General features: G+C 40.1%; 1 protein-coding gene and 1 long non-coding RNA gene across 4 annotated transcripts in view; one reads left to right on the forward strand and one right to left on the reverse strand.

Annotated features, from left to right (window-relative positions):
• Positions 1-23227, forward strand: part of LOC102123505 (uncharacterized) — a 44883-nt gene that overhangs the window by 3755 nt on the left and 17901 nt on the right. The window lies entirely within an intron of this gene.
• YAE1 (YAE1 maturation factor of ABCE1) overlaps positions 9848-23227 on the reverse strand; it is a 46288-nt gene continuing 32908 nt past the window's right edge. The window contains 2 exon segments of the mRNA XM_015447513.4: positions 9848-10094; positions 10096-10320. Of these exon segments, the coding sequence (XP_015302999.3) occupies positions 9965-10094; positions 10096-10320 (355 nt within the window). The 3' untranslated portion in view covers positions 9848-9964.

Consider the following 23227-nt stretch of genomic DNA (forward strand, 5'->3'; position numbering starts at 1 on the left):
AAAATGAAACCCTGTCTCAAAAAAGAAAAAAAAAATCCATGACACCTTAACATTTGTACTATTTCATTTTGTTTTCACAATTTTATGAGATACAAATTGTTCAAAGAAAGATTGCAGTGAGCCAAGATCTTGCCATTGCACTCCAGCCTGGGCAACAAGAGCAAAACTCTGTCTCAAAAAAAAAAAAAGAAAAGAAAAAGAAAAGAAAAGAAAAGAAAGAAGTAGGCTTAGAGTGCTGAAAGACTAGCCCTCTGAGACTAGTTTTTAAAGACTTAAAAACTCGCTACAGTTGTCAAGTAGCATACTCAAGCACACATCCTGAGATTCTCAAATATATTGTTTCTTTTAGTACTTTATACCAGGGTCACCAGCTTGATATGACTGTTATTTCAGAACGTATTTATAATATGAGCATTTCTGGCTTATTTTTGATTGCCTGCAGCATCTCCAAAATTCAGCCAAACTTAAGTTTTTAAAACTGAAAACTACAATTCTTATGTTTATGGCTGTATCTTTACCAGCTTGAAGACAGGCACTTTGTTTTATTCATTTTTGTATCCTTCATGTTGTCCAAAATAAGTACTCAGAAAATATTTTGGGGATAAATAAAAAGTATATTGTGATGTTTAGTTGAATTAGGGAAAAAAAACTGATACAATCACCTCAGAAACTTTTTTAGGGGGTTGTACACATTTTCAGCACATTCATATAAAGATAGTTTGTTTGGGTTTATGCTTTAAATTGGTGGAACCATTGCCTCAGTTTCCCACTTCATTTTTAATGATGTCATGCCTTGGAGAGATAGGCTTAAGTAGGTGCTGGAGATGACAGTCACCTGTATGATATGCTTCTGGATATGTTTGTTGGGCTTAGATGGTCTGGATGACCCACAACAAAAGGGTCACCTAGAATATCTAAACACAGCTTTAATGAGAATGTGTAAAGAGTGGGGTTATGACAGTTTAGGTCTTCATAATTCTCCTTTTCATGTCGACGACCCTTTTGGACCACGTATTTTTATAATTTTTCTGTCAAGGGATTGGAGGATAAGAGTACTGTATCAGTGATTCCCAAATGTGACTGCTTATCACAATCACCTGTATAGTTTCAAAGGAAATTCAGATTCTCAAGTCCCACTGTAAACATAGAAAATATTTAGATTTAGGATTAGAAAATCTTGGGTGAAGTCCAAGGCATCTGTAACTGTAATAACACTCTCCCTTGAATTCCAATGATCAGTCAGGTTTGGGAAGTTCTGGTTTCAATAACTTGTTTGAGGTCACACAGAACCCTAAGTAGAGCCAGAAATGAACTCAAATCTTTTGAGTCCAAGTTAAATATCTTTTCATTGGACTCCTGCTGTCCTTTTACTGACAATATATGATGGGGTAGGATGAAGAGGTGGGGATAAAAGTAGCAATTTTAGTTTTTCATATTTTTTTTTTACCATATTCTCTTACATGGTTTTAAGATTAAATGAGCTAACATCCATAGAGTGCTTAGAACAGTATCTGGCACATGGTAATTACATATAACCATTCAATGAATAGGTCTGCATTGTCCAATCATGGCATTCACTTTGCCTGGGGTTGCATTAGGTAACATTTTATTGGATATCAACTTTTTCTATGAAGAAAAAAGTGTATGTAAATAAAGGTGGAATCTTTAGCCTTTATTTGTCATGGAAGCCCTGAATTTGTATAGCTGAAAATATTTCTATATTGTTTCTTTTCATCTTTTCTGACATATTAAGAAAATATTAATGATATACTTATTAAAAAATTGTGGATGTGTAGCTGTGTAGTATTTTTATATTATCTAATTTAGAATATAAGGTATTTTACATTGTCTTCCTATCACTGAACTAGCTCCAAAATTGATTCTTATTGGTATATAATTAAGTATTTAGTTTTTAGAAGTCATTGTTTGAATTGATCTTCCAGATGAAATATTTCCCCTTAATGAGGTAATAGATACGTGTGGTTCTATTTTATTCCCTTATTTCTCTGCAAGTTTTTTCAGTTTTTCAATCTTGAACAAGTTTTTATACTTGTTAATTATAAATAAAAGTATGTATTTTCATTACTGGTAAGTGAAGAACCCAATTTAATACTTTAAAATGCTCTTTGATACATTTGGACAAAGTCTGAAAATATGCCTTTGGTCAGTACCTGTCACTATGAAAATTGACATCAATTTTAGTTTTTGTTCAGTTTTATAAGTTGTATTATTTTTGAGGGATTACCCCAAACCCAGCATCAATTTCTAGTGGCTCCTGTAATCCCAGCACTTTGGGAGGCCTAGGTGGGCGGATCACGAGGTCAGGAGATCGAGACCATCCTGGCTAAAACACTGAAACCCTGTCTCTACTAAAAATACAAAAAATTAGCTGGGCATGGTGGTGTGCTCCTATAGTCCCAACTACTCTGGAGACTGAGGCAGGAGAATGGCGTGAAACCGGGAGGCAGAGCTCGCAGTGAGCCGAGATCATGCCACCGCACTCCAGCCTAGGCAACAAAGCCACTCCATCTCAAAAAAAAAAAAAAAAAAAAATTATTGTATCATAAATGGATAGATTTATCCTGGAAAAATGTAGAAGTAGGGCTAGATCAGAAAAGAAGATATTTATAACCTCAGGAGGTATCTGGCAGGTAGAGTAGATCATACTAATGGAGAAGCTAGAAGAAGAATCAGATATCATCAGTGATGAAGCCCCTAACTCTTTGAATCCAGAGTCAGCCAAGGAAATGGGGTTAAATTACCACTTGTGAAATATTTACGGTATTTCAGACATTGTATAAGGCACTTACCAAAACAAAAAATGGCTGGCTAGGTCCCATGAATCTAGGTAGTTTGAGTCTTGAGAATCAGAGAAAATAATACTAATAAACAGGATATTTATATTACTCTATATTTCTATACTTATGTACTTTATTATAAGAATTCAATTAATAACATGAGAGTGTGTGTTAGTTACTACTTATAATCAAATTAACAAGTTTTGAACTATACTCATTCCTTCCTCCATTCTTTTTACAATAGAGGTCATCATTCAATGTGTATTCTAGGTCTTGGCTACTCCTGTCTACTTGAGGCCTTGGTCCATCAATTATTCTCTTTCTGTTGTGTCTTCAACCTCTCGCTCTTTACTGGTTTCTTGCCATTAGCATTCTCATTTGTTTAAAGTGTCTTCTTCATGCATATCCTCCTTCTAGCTTCTGCTCAAATTCTCCTTTCCCCTAAAGAGAATTTTTGAGAAAATTGTCTATGCTTGCTTATCACCAATTCCTCACCTCCAGGTGACCCTCAACTGTATATTAGACTTTTACCCCCAATACTGCTGTGAAACTCCTCTTGATAAACTTACCAACATCATTCCTATTGTGAGAGATATCTTAGTTGTTAATGTTTCAACAGCATTTGAAGCTGTTGACCATTGTTTCCTTTTTGAAACAATCTTTTCTCTTGGCTTCTGTGATACCATGCCTGTTTCGTTGTCCTCTGCATGCTTCTGTCTTTGCTTAAATATTGCCACTCCAAGGAATTCTAAGGCTCTTATCAATGTAGTCTAGTCTCCACATTCTTTTTGGATGATCTCATCTAAACCCATGGTTTTATATACCTGTGGCTTTACTTTCTATATATTGGTTACTTCTAGCTGTGAGGTCACTCCTAAGCTTGAAGCCTATATATTTAATTCCCTATCTGATATCTCTTTGAGTGTTTTGTAGGTACCCAGCTCAAACTAGGCATGTCCAAACTGACTGATGATAGCCAAATGAGCAAAGCCAGAAATCTAAATGTTTGCTTTGAATTTTCTCTCTACTTCTTACACATCCACTCATTTACCAGGATGTGCTAAATCTTCTTCCTCATTATATCTCAATATCATTCATTTCACTCTGCTTCTACCACCACTTCGCTAATCCAAGCCATTATTACCTCCTTACTATTATTGCAGCATAGATTAATGGGTTCAGACTTTTCCTGCTCTAAACTCAGTCTTCACTGTGCAACCATTGTGATCTGGGAGACAAATATGCTAACTTCTCTGCCTAAACTACTTTAATACTTCCATTGATCTTAGGATGGTCTGGAATGGCTTGTTTGTCGTTCTTACTAGGAGGGCAAGAACTCTGTTTTGTGTACTGTTATTACCCCCATATTGGCTCAATATTAATTCTTTTAAAATGAATCATGGGAAAATATTATGAAGGCAAGTGCCCTATGTGTTAATCAAGCTAGGTTATACTGCAGTAGCAGAAAATTTCAAAACTTCAGTGGCTTACCATCACAAAAGCTTATTGCTTGCTCATGTAACATGTACAGTTTGCTAGGATTCTCTCCTTTTCACTGTTACCTAAGAACTTACCTGTTGGAGGCACCAAGTGACATGTGTTTTCACAGTCACTGCAGGTGACTGCCAGGTACATAGAACATGGCAAATCTTGCACTGGCCATTAAAGTGACATACTTGCATTCATAATTCATTGACAAAGCAAGCCACATGTCATGCCTATTCAAAGTGGATAATCAAACCATATATCTGGAAGGAGAGGGAAACATAAACATTTGTATATAACCCAATGATATCATACCCTCTTAGTTGAGACTCTTGCTTGCAGGTGACATAAAACCAGCTCTATCTAGCTAAGGGATGATGAGAAAAATATCCCTTCAAATTTAAAAAGGGAATAAAAGACCAGTGTGGTGGCTCATGCCTATAATTCCAGCACTTTGGGAGGCTAAGGGGGAGGATTGCTTAAGGCCAGGAATTTGAGACCAGCCTAGGCAACATAGCACAACCCTGTTTTGTTTTTGTTTTTGAGACGGAGTCTCATGCTGTCACCCAGGCTGGAGTGCAGTGGTGCGATCTCGGCTCACTGCAACTTCCACCTCCTGGGTGCAAACAATTCTCCTGCCTCAACCTCCTGAGTAGCTGGGACCACAGGCGCACGCCACTATGCCCAGTTCATTTTCGTATTTTTAGTGGAGGTGGAGTGTCATCATGTTGGCCAGGCTGATATCGAACTCCTGACCTCAAGTGATCCACCCACCTTAGCCTCCTAAAGTGATGGGATAACAGGTGTGAGCCACAGTGCCTGGCCTCATTTATTAAAAAAAAAAAAAAAAAAAAAAAAATAGCCAAGCAGGAGGACCTGCAGCTGTACTCCCAGCTACTCAGGAGGTTGAGGCATGAGAGACTGGTTGAGCTTAGGAGTTGAAGGTTACAGTGAGCTATGACTGCACCACTGCACTCCAGCCTGGGCAACGGAGCAAGACACTGTCTGTTAATCAAAAGGGGTTGGGGAGGGGAATCATAAGACAGCAGATCATACAACTGAAAAAAATTCAACAACTGAAAATGCGGGAGTATATCTGGGCCTCAGTGATAACTGGAACTAGGACTCTTCCTCCAAATCTTGTCTCTGTTTCTGTAGGTTTGCTTCAGTCTCCTCCATTTCAGAATGACTGACTGTCCATATGGTCACTGATATCTCCCAATCCTCATACCTCATGGCTGCCACCACAACAGAGAGGGCTAGATGTCTTTTGATTTTGTTTTTCCAGTTTCCTTAGTAAATCCTGGGTTGGGGCTCTGAATGGTTTGGTGGGAGTCATGTGTCCACTCTTAGACTAGTGATCTATGAGCCAGGAGACAGAGTCACGGGGCACAACCATGATGCCTGCCACCCACCCCTCAAAGGGCAGGTGATGGTTAATTTTATGCATCAACTTGACTGGGCTGTGGTAACCAGCTATTTAATCAAACTCTAAGTATGGACGTGAAGGCATTTTGTATATGTGGTTAACACCTGCAATCAGTTCACTTTAGGTGAAGGAGAATACCCACAATAGTGTAGGTCGACCTCATCCAATCAGTTGAAGGCCTCATAAGCAAAAATGGAGGTTTCCCGGAGAAGAAGAAACTCTGCCTCAAGATTGCAGTGTCAACTCCTGCAGAGCCTCCAACCTGCCCTGTGGATCTATGGATTTTGAATTTGCCAGTCTCCACAATTATGAATCAATTCATTAAAATAAATCTAGACAGCTATAGCTATAGCTATATCTATGTATCTGTGTCTGGAGAGCTCTGACTGATACAGGGACAATTCCAGGATATGACAGAATCATTGTAATGCGAGCCAGGTGGCTACCCCAACAGAATATCGGTGACAGGAACAGAGATGATACACAGAGGAATGGGAAAGAAGAAAAGGGAGGTGGGAATAAGAAAAAGTACATGTGGTAAATAATACTAGAATGTAGCTACGCATTGACTCACAAGGGACTAACTAAGTTACCTAACTTTGTCCTAATGCATCATGAGTATTCACAAAACCATGATGAATATATTGAAATTGTCATCCCTTTCTAATTCAGATTATTCCTTCATTTTGAATTACTCTGTCAGCAGATGGCATGTTTTCTATAATTCATGTCTTACCATGTTTTATTTTTCTTATTTAACATTCTACAACTGGTGGTTTTATTTTCTAAATATGTCACCTATTGCTGCTATAGCAGATTAACACAAATTTAGTGGTTTAAAACAACAACAAAAAAAGTTTTCTTTTACAGCTCTAGAGGCCGAAGTCTAAAATGGATTGGCATGACTGTGTTCCTTCTGAAGGCTCTAGGGCAGGGGTCCCCAACCCCCTGGGCCATGAATCCGTTCAAGTCTATGGCCTGTTAGGAACCAGGTGGTACAGCAGGAAGTGAGCAGTGGGCTAGCCAGGATTACCACCTGAGCTCCACCTTCCATCAGTTTAGCAGTGGCATTAGATTTTCATAGGAGCAAAACCCTATCGTGAACTGGGCATGTGAGAGATCTAAGTTGTGCACTCCTTGTGAGAATGTAACTAATTAATGCCTGATGATCTAAGGCGGAACAGTTTCATCCCAAAACTATCCCCGCTAGCCACCCGTCCATGGAAAAATTGTCTTCCACAAAACCAGTTCCTGATGCCAAAAAGGTTGGGGACCACTGCTCTAGGGGAGAATACTATTCTTTGCTTCTTCCAGCTTCTAGAGGCTGCTCAGTCCTTGACTTGTGGCCCTCTTCCATCTCCAAAGCCAGCAGTCTCATCACTCCGTCTTCTGCTTCCATCATCGTATCTCCTTTCCAACTCTGACTGTCCTGTCTGCCTCATAGAAGGTCTCTTGTGATTACGTTGAGTTTACCAAATGATCCGGGAGAATTTCCCCATCTCAAAATCCTTAACTTAATCACATGTGCCAAATCCTTTTGCCTTTAAAGTAATATATTCACAAGTTCTGGGGTTTAGGACACAAACGTCTTTAGGTGAGAGTATTCATTGTTCAGCATTGATGCACATAAATTAAAAAATCAAATAATATTGAAAAATCCCTCTCTCCAAGGCAAGAATTTTTGGCTTTTGTATCTGTTTCTTCTAGTATTTATCTTCATCCTTCTCAATAATAGGCTTACATGGTCATTTCTTATTTTACCAGTTTTATTTTATTTTTGAGACAGGGTCGGTCTCTGTTGCCCAGGATGGAGTGTAGTGGTGCCATCTTGGCTCACTGCAACCTCCACCTCCCGGACTCAAGCAGTCCTCCCATCTTAGCCTCCCAAGTACCTGGAACTGCCGGTACACACCACCACATCTGGGTAATTTTTTGTACTTTTTGTAGAGACGAAGTTTAGCCATGTTGCCCAGGCTGGTCTCAAACTCCTGGGTTCAAGCAATCCACCTACCTTGAACTCCCACAGCACTGGGACTGTAGGGATGCACCGTGACACCCAGCCTATTTTATCAATTTTAGAAGTTATCTGTTGACTTCCTGTTTTTTTAAGAAGGCAAGGTAAACAAATAACTTAAGTAATTTATTTGTTTGCAATGAAGCTTGTTAATACCATATAATGAAAATGTACAAAGACCCATGTTGCAATTATTGGGTAGATTTAAGTTAAAGACATTCATTAATAAGGGATCTTTGAATATGAATATTCCAGGACTATTTCTAAGCCATTTGATCAGAACATCTGTCTTTGACTATTACCTTATGTGGGAAGGTATTGACATACATTTGAATTAAGCTCAGAATTTTTCAACATAAGCCCTCATTTTAAAAAAAAAAACAACTATGTTCTATATTCAAATAAATTAATATGAATAGGACTTTCCAGAAACAATAATAAAGAAAACAAGGTATCTTGTAAAATGTGGTCCTGAACAAATCACGGTAAAAAAATAAATGTACACTTAACTCCCAACTCCTCACAAAAGAGGCTACTTTCTGTGCCTCAGCCATGGAAACAAGGGGCAGAATACCCTATTAGCAACCTTGGGCAGGGGGTTGCCAACACAAAAGCTCAAGCACTTAAACATGGCTACCTCAAAATAATTTCGGGGAACCTGACCAAAGGATTCAAATTTTGTTTTTAATAACTGATACAAAGGTAAAGTGCTCCTGCAACTAGCAGTGTCAGTGGAGCCTGTCTCAGCCCAGCACTCACCTATGTTATGCCCCCGAGCAAACCCTGATACTCCTGCTCCAGGGGAGACCTTTTCCCTTTAGAGGTTCAGGACCCAGTGAACTCTTTGATTGTGTGAATGAGGTAAGCACCAACTCCATTTGGGAATTTTAAGGCTTGGTTAGAAATATTTTTCTAACACAGCTAGGCAGAGTCCATGTGTCAAACGCCGGTCTCCAGTTTGTTCTAATTTCTCACTATGTATTTGTATATCTAAGACAACAGACTTTCACTGTATTGCCATAACCACAGGCAATGGCCGTCCTCACTTTTTCTTTCTTTTTTTTTTTTTTTTTTTTTGAGATGGGGTCTTACTCTGTCACCCAGGCTGGAGTGCAGTGGCACAATATGGGCTCACTGCAACCTCTGCCTCCCTGGTTCAAGTGATTATCCTGCCTCAGTCTCCCAAGAAGTTGGGGTTACAGGCACTTGCCACCATGTCCAGCTAATTTCTGTATTTTTAGTATAGACAGAGTTTCTCCATGTTGGCCAGGCTGGTCTCCAACTCTCCTCAAGTGACCCGCCCAGCTTGGCCTCCTCCCAAAGTGCTGGGATTACAGATATGAGCCTATGTACCCAGGCTGCATCCTGATTTATGATTCCTATTTTGCGCCTGGAAACGGTCCCTGTATTTAACAATAATACCTACACATAAAACAATCCACTGTTACAATTTATATAGTCACAAAAAATTAAAGTTTTTCTGTAGACCAAATGTTTTTAACCATAATTTTCTGCATCAAATCCACAGCCAGAATGCCCAAGATCAAAAAAATCTGCACAATACAAACAAACCATAATCTGAAATACACTTACAGACACACACTCTCACACACATTTCTCTTACAGAACTGTGCTTGGGGAAACTCCATTTGTTGAGTGCTGCTGAAGGCGTGTTTTGCTAAACTGCTGCTCCAGGTTTTTGTTTGGAAAAATCTGTCACAGTAGGGTATGGCTATTTATTGGATGAACAGAAGAGAAAGACATACTTATGGCAACCAGAAAGCTTTAAGGTCTTTCAAGTCGTATAAAATGGACCTGCAGAAACGTTGGAATGTTTTCAGGATGCAAAATTGGAGCTGAAATGTGATATCAAACAGTTGCAAAAAATGTATAGCAACCATGCCTTGAGGTCAAACCTGATACCAAGACCTGCAACAAAAAGCTTCAAGACACATAGTTTGTTGGGCTTGTCCCACATGGTCGCATAATCTGATCATGTGTGAATTTCACAAACGACTCGTGTTGCTCTGCTAGTTTGGTATTGAGGATTTGCTCATACTGCTCCCAGATCTTCTCTTCATAGTTAAAGAGACGTGTACATATTGTTCCAGCTTGCCAGAGAGCCAAGGTGGGCTGGTCCATCTTCACTCAAGAGAAACCTGGAGCACTGGGTGCTGAGTGCTGAGGACTGAGGCTGGTTTTCCTAAGCACAAGCTGCCTTCTGATTAAGAACAACTTCTAAATGTGTCCACCTCTGATAATGATTCTATTATGTGTTGAAAAATGTGCTTCGGAGTTGGAAGGTGCCTCTGGCGGCCAGGCGGGGCAGGCTGCTGCAGGGTCGCGGTGGGGTCTGCATCTGAAGCGGCGGGCCTGGGGCCCGGAGCCGGGCAGGGAAGCGGGGAGTGGCGCGGCCGCTTTGGGGAACCGGGCTCAGCAGCGTCGCCTCGAGCTCGAGCTCCGTGGGCTGCTTCCGCGTCGCCCCGCTCGCCATGTGGCCGGCGACCCGGAGGGAGTGCGGCCGTAGTTGCATCTCAACCTCCGGGCTCCTCAGCGGGCCTCTCAAGCCCAGTAGGCTCCAATCCGTTGATTTCCTGTTTTGATAGACAATTGGACAGACAGAGATTTGGCTCTGTTATCACTGTCCCCACAAGTTTCCCCATTCTCCCAATTCGATAACATCATTATTTTCTGATAAACGTATAACGAAGATTTGTCTCTGTTACAACCCCCCCAACTTTCCCCATTCTCCCAGTTTGATAACATCATTACTTTCTGATAAAATAATAACCAGTGTTCCCACATGATAGTGATGTAAATATGATTCACTCCACGGCTTAATAGAGAAGTATGACTGCATTTCCTTTTAAAGATTTTTGTTTGGCTTTGGTATCTGCCTTATTGTTTCACTTATCTAATTTTCTACCCAGATGTTCCTAATGCTTTCCAAATATTTCATCACATTATCTGTGGGGTCTCCCTTTTCCCGCAGCTCTTCCCCTGGGGGCCTCCAGTCCTCCCGATCTCTGGCCTGGTTATTCTCCCCGTCTACAGCACAATTAGATCCTGTGATTCTCCTTCACTGCTTTCTTGGATAGCACATTAAAGGGGCTGGAGGGCCGGAGTACATAGAAAAGGTGACAGCTTTTCTGAAAGTGAGATTTCTGACATACTGGACTGAAATTGTCTATATGTTCTACAGTGATGGGAAGGATTTTTAAATCTGACTTAATTATTAAGCTCATGTCAGGCTTGACTTTGGTATAAAATGAACACTGACTCAGTATTTCTGACAATCAAGTAATAGTCAGAATGAGTATTGGTTGTTTTAGTTATATAACTTCTTCAGTTACAAGCCCAAAGTATTTTATTTTATTTTATTTTATTTTATTTTATTTTATTTTATTTTATTTTATTTTTTTGAGACGGAGTCTCGCTCTGTCACCCAGGCTGGAGTGCAGTGGCCGGATCTCAGCTCACTGCAAGCTCCGCCTCCCGGGTTCATGCCATTCTCCAGCCTCAGCCTCCCGAGTAGCTGGGACTACAGGCGCCCGCCGCCTCGCCCGGCTAGTTTTCTGTATTTCTTAATAGAGACGGGGTTTCACAATGTTAGCCAGGATGGTCTCGATCTCCTGACCTCGTGATCCGCCCGTCTCGGCCTCCCAAAGTGCTGGGATTACAGGCTTGAGCCACCGCGCCCGGCCACCCAAAGTATTTTATGTAATGAGTGAAAGAGTAATTAAAAGCATTTGTTTACACTCCAAATCTGAATGCTTTCTGAAGGAAAGCATTGGTAGATCCCTTATCAGTAGTTACTGAGAATTCATACATAATTAATAAACTTCTGTAATATAGAATGAAATCCTGGAAAATGTAAAATTTTGTTTAGACTCTAATCATGTCTAAAATGTATGTTAAATAGAATTAGCTAATTTCCTGGCTTTCCTCTTGGAAGAAATCACAGTCCCTCAAATCAGTCATTCTGTAAATACTTGTTTGGTGGTTATTGTGGTCAAGAGACCAGATCTCCTGAGAGATCTTATCTTTGCACATTCTCTTCCTCTCTTTGTTTTCTATCCTTTTCTTTTTCTTCTTTCTCTGAAATCATCCCTTAAACTTTCTCTATCTCCTGCTCCATCTGCTCTTCACTTCCTGTATCTCTCAATCCCTATGTCTTCTCTTGTCAGCAGTCACTTGATCAACGCAGGTGCCTTCTGTGTATTCCCAAGAACTTTGCCATATGTATTGTCCCAATTTTTAACTTCCTTAGGGTACTGTGCTGAATATTTTACAGGCATTAAAGAAATTATTGAAAGGCTTTAGAACTATAGGCAAATGGCATTTCACTTATGTACTTGTTTCTAAGTCAATTTTTAAAAGTTGCATACCTTTATACCTTTATAACAATGGCACCTTTGTTGATTTCAGGGTTATTCAGTAGTTTCCTTAATTAATTTTTTTTGACAGAAATAAAGGAGTCAAGGGAGGGTGAACATGTTCTATGATCCTTGGATTTGGCCTGAAGGCTATTAAGGATTTCAACAGAAAAGGAATCAGTGCAGAGGAAAGGCCAAAAACAAAACAAATATATTAGGTCCAGGCGCCCTGGCTCACTCCTGTAATCCCAACACTTTGGGAGGCCGAGGCAGGTGGATCACATGAGGTCAGGAGTTTGGGACCAACCTGGCGAACATGGTAAAACCCCGTCTCCACTAAAAATACAAAAATTAGCCAGGCATGGTGGCACGCGCCTATAGTCCCAGCTACTCGGGAGACTGAGGCAGGAGAATTGCTTGAACCCGGGAGGCAGAGATTTCAGTGAGCCAAGGTTGCGTCATTGCACTCCAGCCTGGGCAACAGAGTGAGACTACATCTTGAAAAGCAAACAAACAATAACAACAAAAACCAAATATATTAGTTTTCTATTGCTGCTGTGATCAATTACCACAAACTTAATGGCTTAAAACAACAAAAAGTGTATTATCTTAGAGTTCTTTATTGAATTCAAAAGTCCAACATGAATCTTACTGGGCTCAGATCAGTGTCAGCAGGGTGTAGCCTAGAGGCTGCCTGATTTCTTTGGCTCATGGCCTCCTTCCTTCACCTTCAAATCCAGCAATACCAGGCCAAGCCCTTCCCATGCTGCCATTTCTCTGGTTCTCCAATTCCCTCTTCCACTTTTAAGTATTCTTGTGATTATAGGATAATCCAGGATAACTTCCTATTTTAAAGCCAGCTGATTATCAACCTTAATTCCATTTCCAACATTCATTCCTTCCCTATATAATCTAACATAGTCTCAGGTTCCAGGGAGTAGGACATAGACAACATTGGGGAGGGCAACGAACATTATTCTATTGACCACAGTGAATAAAGGAGAGGATCCTGACAATCCCAAAGAAAGGAAAGACTATGACATTAAGTAAACCTCATAATTTGGAGATATGGAAGATAACAGAGAAGCATTGAAGACAGTATAGCCCATGATACAGAGAATACTTGACATTTTCATAGAGCGTGAGGCTGAGAAGAAATTGGATATGTCACGTAATTGTTGATAGAAAGCAAACCACTAGAGTCAATTTGCACTGGTATAAATACCAACATTTTAGAAAGGAATAAAAATTTTATTTTTCTACTGAAAGACTCAAACTTAAAATAATGACAGTAGGCAACTCTATGCAAATCACCCTGAAACAAGAAAGTACATATTTTTAAAGCTCAATACAGTTTACTAAATGATTATATTCTGCAGTTATACAATTTGATGAAATTTGGATTTTAACTTATTCAATAGTTCATTCCGTATGGCTTCTCATAAGTACTGCATAATGCTATCTTGGATTTTGATTTTTATAGTGCTTTTTTGGTATTAAGTCTGGAATCTTCTAATTTGCCCTTAAACCTAGATAGAAAATTGTGGGCACACCCTTGTGTGTGTGCACAAATATAGCAACTGGAATGTTATCTGTGTACCACTATTCACCCGGTTCCACCTCCATGCTCAGCAGAAGTCATCAGGGTGGAGTAGATTTATAAAGCACAGAATAATAGTTTCATTTTCTCCTTTGTTCTTGCTATGAGCCACAAACTAATCACTGTCAAAGAGAATGAGAATAGAATTATCTGTTCCTTTTGAATGTACATGAGGTTCCTCAATGTTAAACTAAAAATTTAACTACACGTAGGTGTTTAATACACTAGCATTCTTTTATTTGCTAAATTTCATTAAATGAAACTTGAAGTCAAAATCCCAAATGTCTCTATATTTTTGAAATGGTTATTTAAAAATAACCATTTTATTGTTGTTTAAAAATACAATCTGTAACTGTTCCTTCTAGTCTACTTCTGATTCTTTGTGCTTAAACTTTATCTATTATTTTTTTTGAGCACAAAAAGTACAGCTAGAAGTCCCAAAGGAAGAAAAACAATTGGAAGCAATAAGTAAATGTAATAATGAGATTTTAAAATTGTAGGAGACTTTTGAAGTGGTTTTCTTGAGAGAATTTCTAAAAAAAAAAAAAAAAAAAATTGTTTACCGTGATTCTTGGGGGTAGGGCAAAAGACCCTGTAGCTTACCTGTTTCAATTTTCTAGGAAAAAGAACTCTGTGATGATGAATGAAACAATAAAAATTGAAGCAGAACCATAATTCTAGTCATTCTCAAAGCCCAGCAGGAAGTAAAAAGGATAATCTAGAGAACATACTCAGTTTACCTATAAGAACTTGCTTTGGGAGTTGACTCAGCCCATGTCATAGTGTTCTGCAAAGAAACAGAACCAACAGAGAGAGAGAAAAAAAAAAGCTTGGCTCATGCAATAATTGAGGCTGAGAAGTCCCAAGATCTGTAGGCAATGAGCTGGAGACCCAGGAGAGCCAATGTGTAGTTTGTCTGAGCCTGAGCGCCTGAGGACCAGGACAGCTGATGGTGTAAGTTCCACTCTGAAAAACAGCTGGCTCAAGACCCCAAAACAGCCAATGTTTCAATTCAAGACTGGAAGAAGAAAAGATTAATGTCCCAGTTCAAAGCAGTCAGACAGAAGTTCCCTCTCACTTGAAGGAGGGTCAGTCTTTTGTTCTATTCAGGCCTTCAACTGTTTGGACAAGGGCTACCCATAGTAGATAGGACAACTTGCGTTATTCATTCTTCTGATTCAAATGTTAATCTCATCCAGCACTAACCTCACAGACACACCCAGAATAATATTCAACCAACTATTTGGGCACTTTATGGCTCAGTCAAGATGACACATAAAATTAACCATCACATCTCATAGGTTAACCACAACCTACCTCATAGTAGGTTGCAGACCATGCTTACAAAGTCACTTTGACCTGGTCTGGTTTCCCACCCAAAGCAAGAATCTCTCAACAACATTGCTGCTAGATGGCCATATAGGGTCCTCTTCAAAATTTCCAATGGGGAAATCAATATTTTGTGAGAAAGCTCAGGGGCAGCTTTAATTATTTTAGATAGGGCTATGTTATTTTGAACTAAAGAGTATCTCACTGTAATTTCCAGACATTTGTCCTTCTTCTAACCTTTGGAACTACTCAGAATAAGTCTATATTCTATTCCGCACACCAACTCTTCAAGCAAATGAAGATTCTGTTATATTCTTCCAAACACTTTTTTCCCAAGTTAAACATTCCCAGCTTATTTTTCTAATCCTCATAGTATATGATTTCTTTGACACATTCTAGTTTTGTCAGTTTTCGTAAAATGTGATATCTTAAACTGAACACATTTTAAATGTGTTCTAACTCCTTTATACTAGGGAAAAATCAACTCTGTGGCTCCGCTTCTCTTATTTTCATGTAAGTACAAGAAGTTTTCTGTTGAAAAAAACCCACTGAAACCATTATTTGTGATTATATCTAATTAAACTAGCCTTAATATTATTTTAAGTTGTCCAATCCAAGTAGTTTACATAAATGCTTTCCCAAACTCCTCTAAGATACATAATATTTCACATATATATTAACACAATCATCCTGCAATGTATTGTTTTCCTTGAGACTCAAATGTCAATGGAGGTCACACTGCATACCTAAAGCCCTGATTTTGTTAGGTTTCGATTTATCCCCCTTGTGACACTAAAGAAGTAAAGGTGACACTAAGAAGTAAATCCTGATTGTTCTAAGCTAATTAAGGTGTTTCAGAATAGGAGCAATCCCTCTTGCCAAAAGAATGTTTTAATGGCAGGCATATGATATAGCTCTGGCCAATTAGATGTGTAAGAAACTCTGTTGAGTTGCTTCTTGAAAAGGTTTCCACATTTTTCAAAAGGAGATGTTAGTAAATGGCCTCTTTCCTTCCTCTGGATGTTCTGTGTGGATGTGTTGACAGGCACAGCTATAGCCATTTTGCTCTTAGCTGGAAATGTCAGAGGAACATATTGAAAGAACCTGTGTCCCTGACGTCAATCAACCCTTCCTCCATATTTCCTGCCCTTCCTCCATACTTCCTGTTATGTAGATATTAAACTCTCTGATTCTTTAAGTCAAGTTGAATTAACGTTTTCTGTTACTTGCAACCAAAGTCATCTTAATTGATAGATTCTGCCCTTGAACATATCAGAAACTGAGTTAACCCTCATCTCACAGTTAGAAGATCTAATATCCTCCCGATATATCTTTGAATTTCCTCAGAATGACTTCCTGCAAATCCAACTTCCTGATACTGAACTCTTGAACACTGTGCAGATCCAGCTGTGGAACATGACTTCTTTATCTCAATTTATTTAAAAAAAAAATCCACTCCCATAATACACACTAAACTTTGTGTGTGTTAAATTTTATTGAAGATTCAGACTGAGGGAATAGATTTTATATTACTCTGGTGAAACATCTTAAAAATGAATCATTAGATATTCTTGTTTTTGACATCCTCAGCAAATCCATCTACTGGAATTTTTTACTGGTCATCTTCCATGGTCAGCAATCTCTGGTTTCATTCTCCAGGCTAATATCTTCAGGAAAAAGCACTTCAACACAATTCCCACTGCTTAATTTTCTAATTAATTTATTTTTCCACCTACTTAGGGACTCTGGTTTACTTTTGCATATCAAAACTCATCACATGAGCCGGGCATGGTGGCTCACGCCTGTAATCCCAGCACTTTGGGAGGCCGAGGCGGGTGGATCACGAGGTCAGGAGATCAAGACCATCCTGGCTAACAATACAAAAAATTAGCCCGGCATGGTGGCGGGCACCTGTAGTCCCAGCTATTCGGGAGGCTGAGTCAGGAGAACGGAGTGAACTCGGGAGGCAGAGCTTGCAGTGAGCCGAGATCGCACCACTGCACTCTAGCCTGGGCGGCAGAGAGAGACTCCATCTCAAACAAACAAACAAAACAAAAACAAAAACGGAAACTCATCACATGCTCTGCTAAATTAGAGGACATCTACTTTGGGTCTTACTTTTCTGGGGCACAGAATTATTGGCAGAAACTTTGAAATTTAGACCCGGCACAGTGGCTCACGCCTATAATCCCAGCACTTTGGAAGGCAAAGGTGGGCAGATCATTTGAGGCCAGGAGTTTGAGATCAACTTGACCAACATCGTGAAACCTCATGTCTACTAAAAATACAAAAATTAGCCAGGTGTGGTGGCGCATGCCTGTAATCCCAGCTACTGGGGAGATTGAGGCACGAAAATTGCTTTAATGTGGGAGGCAGAGGCTGCAGTGAACTGAGACTGTGCCACTGCATTCCAGCCTGGATGACAGAGTGAGGCTCTGTCTCAAAACGAACAAACAAACAAAAAGCAAATAAAAAAAACCAAACTTTGAAATTTCAATCTCTGTTTTCTTCTTCTTCTACCTGCCTCTGCAAATGGAAAGAAACAACATAGAGAAGAATTTTCCCATTGATATGAATTCAGCCACTCCACCTGAGAAGAATGAAGCTGCTATAGTCATTCTGGGTTTTAAATAACACATTTTTTTCTATGATAGACAAGAATGCTAATATAATGAGTAGTTGTGCTAAAATATTTGCAAAGTGAATCTTCTCAGAAACTTTGAATCTTTTTCTAATGCTAAAGAGTTCTACAATGCGGAAATCCATCATTCATTATGAGTTTCTATTCATGGTAAGACTTGTTTTAAATCTCAGAAACTTATTGTTTAACTAGCTCTGCAGGTCTCTTAGGTATTAAGGAAGCCACACTGCGCCACTGTGTTTGTTTCAGCAATCTATTGGCTGCATTGGGCTGGAATATTCTACCTTTCTAGCATTAACAGTTTGAAGATTTTTCAATGATGATAGACTCTATCGAATTAGTGCTGAATTTAGTAATGCATCTCTAACCAGATGTTCTCTTAAGTTTCTTATGTTCTTTCTGACTGGCTATCTCTTTGAGTCTTCTAGTTTGCCCTAAAAAGGATGGAAATAACAAACATGATTCCAGGACAATTATTACTCCACAAAAATTCCTGTTAATTACTCCTAGGTAACACAGTTTTTTCTAAAGTAATCTGCTCTCTTAATCCATTCATTTTTTTCATTCATTCATTCAGTACCTATTGACTGTCTTCTATAGATAACCACTTGCTGGGCACTCTTTGGCATTATGCCCCTCGAAGTTAGAATATTCATGAAAATAATTTAACTTTTCTAATTTCATATCAGTGTCAAACCTATATAATGCTCTACCCAAGGATCTGCTTAATTCAAATGCGATTCGATGCAAAAAAAGGATTAAGTCAAAGAAGTTGGTCTGTTCTTTATAGTTTTTTTTTTTTTTTTTTCAAGATGGAGTCTGGCTGTGTCACCCGGGCTAGAGTGCAGTGGCTCCATCTCGGCTCACTGCAACCTCTGCCTCCTGAGTTCAAGCGATTCTCCTGCCTCAGCCTCCCGAGCAGCTGGACTACAGGTGCCCGCCACCATGCCTGGCTAATTTTTGTATTAGTAGAGATGGGGTTTCACCATGTTGGCCAAGCTGGTCTTGAACTCCTGACCTCAGGTGATCCACCCACCTCAGTCTCCCAAAGTGCTGGGATTACAGGCGTGAACCACCGTGCCCAGCCCTTTATAGTTTATTGTTACATTTATAGTCTGTTATTCTTAAGAATTAAAAGGAAATACTGCCATAATCAGAAGCTTTGTTTACTTGTGCTAACTGCCCTGTAAACCTGTTACAATGTTTTTGTAATAATATTAAAGGTGGTTATAGAATTTTGACTTGAGGAAAATTAAACAATGAAAACTGTTCTGTTGTTGTTCTCAGTCTGCTTACTGTAGCTACAAATTTAGCATTTATGTCAGGAATTAAGCATGTTCCTGGCACAGAACTTAGTAATATGATGCTGGTCCCCAAAAAACTTACTTAGATAACCTTTTAGAATTGTGCCTAACCAAAGAGCATTTTCACTTTGTGCTTGCTTTTGTTTGGTTTGAATAATGCCTGCTTATATAAAATAATATAGATGAAACCTTCTCTTTCAGACTAGATTTAAACCAGTCAAAATGACAGCCTATGAAGATGATGACAGTACTGACTTGCTGTCTTAGTTTGGTAGGGTTGCCATAACAAAGTATCACACACTGGGTGGCTTAAACAACAGAAATAGTTTGTCTCATAGTTCTGGAGGCTAGAAATTCAAGATCAAGGTGTTGGCAGGGTTTGTTTCTTCTGAGGGCTGCGAGAAAGAATTTGTTTCATGCCTCTCCCTTAGCTCCTTGTGCTTTGTTGACAATCTTTCCCATTTCTTGGCTTGCAAATGCGTTACCTTCTGCCTCCATCTTCACACGGCATTCTCCCTAGTGTGCATGTTTGTCCCCAAATTTCCCCTTTTAATAAAAACAGCAGGCCGGTGGTGGTGGCTCACACCTGTAATCCCAACACTTTGGGAGGCCGAGGCAGGTGGATCACCTGAGGTTGGGAGTTTGAGACCAGCCTGACCAACATGGCGAAACCCCGTCTCTGCTAAAAATACAAAAATTAGCTGGGTGTGGCAGCACATGCCTGTAATCCCAGCTACTCGGGAGGCTGGGGCACAAAAATCGCTTGAACCCGTGAGGCAGAGGTAGTGGTGAGCTGAGATAGCGCCACTGTACTTCAGCCTGGGCGACAGAGTGAGACTCCATCCCAAAAACAAATAAATAAATAAAATTAATAAAAACACCATTCGTATTAGATTAGGGGCCCATCCTATTCTAGCATGACCTTACCTTAATTATATCAATAACTCTATTTCCAAACAAGGTCACATTCTGAAGTACTGGGGGCTAGAACTTCAACATAGGAATTTGAGGGGACACAATTCAACCATAACACTTACAATCAAAGCTATGTTTTATATTAGTGGTTCTTCCATTTCCTTAAGAAATATTTACTGTCTGTGTGCTAAACACTATGCTAGAAACTGGAAATACAATAATAAATTAGATATGGTCCTTATTCTCAAGAAACTTCAGTTCATGGATTTATGCCTCTTCCTTTACAGTCTTTTCACTTCCAAGGAAATGAAATAAAAAGGGGACTACCAATGTTTAAGGACCATATGGCAGAATACCTAAAAACAATAATAATGGCCAATATTTGTTGAATACTTGCAAATATCATCATGTACATTATCTCATTTAATCCTTAAAACAACACTTCAGGCCGGGCACGGTGCCTGATGCCTGTAATCCCAGCACTTTGGGAGGTTAAGGTGGGCAGATCACTTGAGGTCAGGAGTTCGAGACCAGCCTGGCCAACATGGTGAAACCCTGTCTCTACTAAAAATACAAAAATTAGCCGGGTGTAGTGGTGCATGCCTGTAGTCCCAGCTACTCAAGAAGCTGAGGCAGGAGAATCTTTTGAACTCCAGAGGCGGAGGGTGCAGTGAGCTGAGATTGTGCGACTGTACTCCAGCCTGGGCAACAAAGCGAGACTCCATCTCAAAAAAAACAAAAATGACAACAACAAAAAAAAACACTTTAAAGTAGAAACTATTATTATCACCCCATTTACAAATGAAGAAATTGAGGATCTGGGAAGCCTAGCAAGTGGCAGAGTGAGGATTTATTTATTTATTTATTTATTTATTTATTTATTTATTTATTATTCTGAGACCGTGTCTCCCTCTGTCACCCAGGCTGGAGTGCAGTGGCATGATCTCAGCTCACTGCAACCTGTGCCTCCTGGGTTCAAGCGATTCTCATGCCTCAGCCTCTCTAGGAGCTGGGATTATAGCCATGCACAACCATGCCTGGCAAATTTTTGCGTTTTTAATAGAGACACGGTTTCACCATGTTGGCCAGGCTGGTCTCAAACTCCTGTCAAGTGAACTGCCGGCCTTGGCCTCCCAACAGAGTGAAGATTTTAGCCTAAAATGGCCTGGCACCTGAGCTAGATACCATTGCTACAGAACCCCTACATTATACATCTTCTAATGGTGGGGAGAATTGAAAAATAAGTCTTTCCTTTATCTTTAAACAGTTTATGTAACATAATACCTATTGTCTAATTTCTTCTCCTCTTTGTTGCCTTCTTTTTTTTTTTTTTTTTTTTGAGACACGACCTCAGGGTCTCACTTTGTCACCTAGGCTGGAGTGCTGTGGCATGGTCATAGCTCACTGTAGCCTTGACCTCCTGAGTTCCAGGGATCCTCCTGTCTTAGCCCCCCAAATAGCTGGGACTACAGGAATGTGCCACCACACCCAGCTAATTTTTGTATTTGTGGTAGAGATGGAGTTTTGCCATGTTGCTCAGGCTGGTTTTGCACTCCTGAGCTCAAGTAATCCACCCTTCTTGGCCTACTAAAGTGCTGGGATTACAAGTGTGAGCCACTGCACCTGGCCTGTTGCTTTCTTTTTTACTTGCCAACATATACAAGTTCATTTGTTTCTTCCATCAACATTTCCTTAAAAACAAACAAACAAAGAAACAAAAAGAAAATGGAAAAAAAAACTTGGCCCAGGTGCGGTGGTTTATGCCTGTAATCCCAGTAATCTGGAAGGTGAGGCGGGCGGATCACTTGAGGTCAGGAGCTCAAGACCAGCCTGGCCAACATAGTGAAACCCTGTCTCTACTAAAAATACAAAAATTGGCTTGGCATGGTGGCATGCACCTGCAGTTCCAGCTACTCTGGAGGCTGAGGCAGGAGAATCGCTTGAACCCTAGAAGCGGAAGTTGCAGTGAGCTAAGATCGTGCCACTGCACTCCAGCCTGGGTGACAGAGTGAGGCTCCATCACAAACAAACAAACAAACAAACAAACCTGGCAGGGCATGGTCGCTCATACCTGTAATCCCAGGACTTTAGGAGGCCAAGGAGGGAGGATCCCCTGAGCCTAGGAGTTCCAGACCAGTCTGGGCAACATAGTGAGTCCCTGTCCGTATTTAATAAAAAGAAAAAGAGAAAAAAAAGAAAAATTTTTCTTATCTCACTTCTTTCCTTCCCATTTCCCTAGAGGACTCCCCTTTCTACCCAGAAACTGAATTTCCTCCACAGAACGTGCTGGTAATACAGAATTATCTGCTGGGAAATTGAGTGGGAAGTGGTTGGCTTACTATTCTGGGACAAAAACCAGCATCTCACTTTTAAAAGGTAAACCTTTTGGGAAGTGAAAGGATGGGGTTAAGTTCTTTCCAGAAAGGAAAACAATCCTATTTTCAGGCCATATCTATTGGCCCAACCACTACCACTACTAGGTTTTTTTTTTTTTTTTGAGACGGAGTCTCGCTCTGTCGCCCAGGCTGGAGTGCAGTGACTGGATCTCAGCTCACTGCAAGCTCGGACTCCCGGGTTCACGCCATTCTCCTGCCTCAGCCTCCCGAGTAGCTGGGACTACAGGCGCCCGCCACCACGCCCGGCTAATATTTTGTATTTTTTAGTAGAGACGGGGTTTCACCGTGTTAGCCAGGATGGTCTTGATCTCCTGACCTCGTGATCCGCCCATCTCGGCCTCCCAAAGTGCTGGGATTACAGGCTTAAGCCACCATGCCCGGCCTACCACTACTATTAAAAACTCAGTTTCTCGGCCCTGCTGCTAACACTGGTTTTACATTGACATGGTGACAGTGGATAAAGGTTTGCTGGATGATCAGAAGTATATTTTTCCCCAGAGTCTAAAGTAAAACATAACTTACGAATGGCACTGCTATGAGGAAAAGTGAGATGTAATAACCGAGACCAGCTAATTATCAGAACTAAGTATCCAATATTAACCTCACAGTAAGTTAAACAGGTTCCCACTAATACATTCCAACCCCTCTTAAACAATTTTTTTTAAATAGAGATGGAGTCTCACTATGTTGCCCAGGCTGGTCTCCTCCTGGGCTCAAACAATCCTCTCACTTCCACTTCTCAAAGTGCTGGGATTACAGCTATGAGCCACTGTGCCTGGCCTCAACCTCTCTCTTTTCTAATCAGTGACAAGATTCTGAGAGAGAAATGAATAGAGTTGATTATGTAGCACATTATGAATAATTAGAGAAAGGGTTACTAGACTAAATATTTTCTCTTACATTTCTAAAGATTTTAGTAGAATCCTTTTTACTATGAAGA

The sequence above is a fragment of the Macaca fascicularis genome, chromosome 3, assembly GCF_037993035.2.
Source record: "Macaca fascicularis isolate 582-1 chromosome 3, T2T-MFA8v1.1".
Classification (NCBI taxonomy): domain Eukaryota; kingdom Metazoa; phylum Chordata; class Mammalia; order Primates; family Cercopithecidae; genus Macaca; species Macaca fascicularis.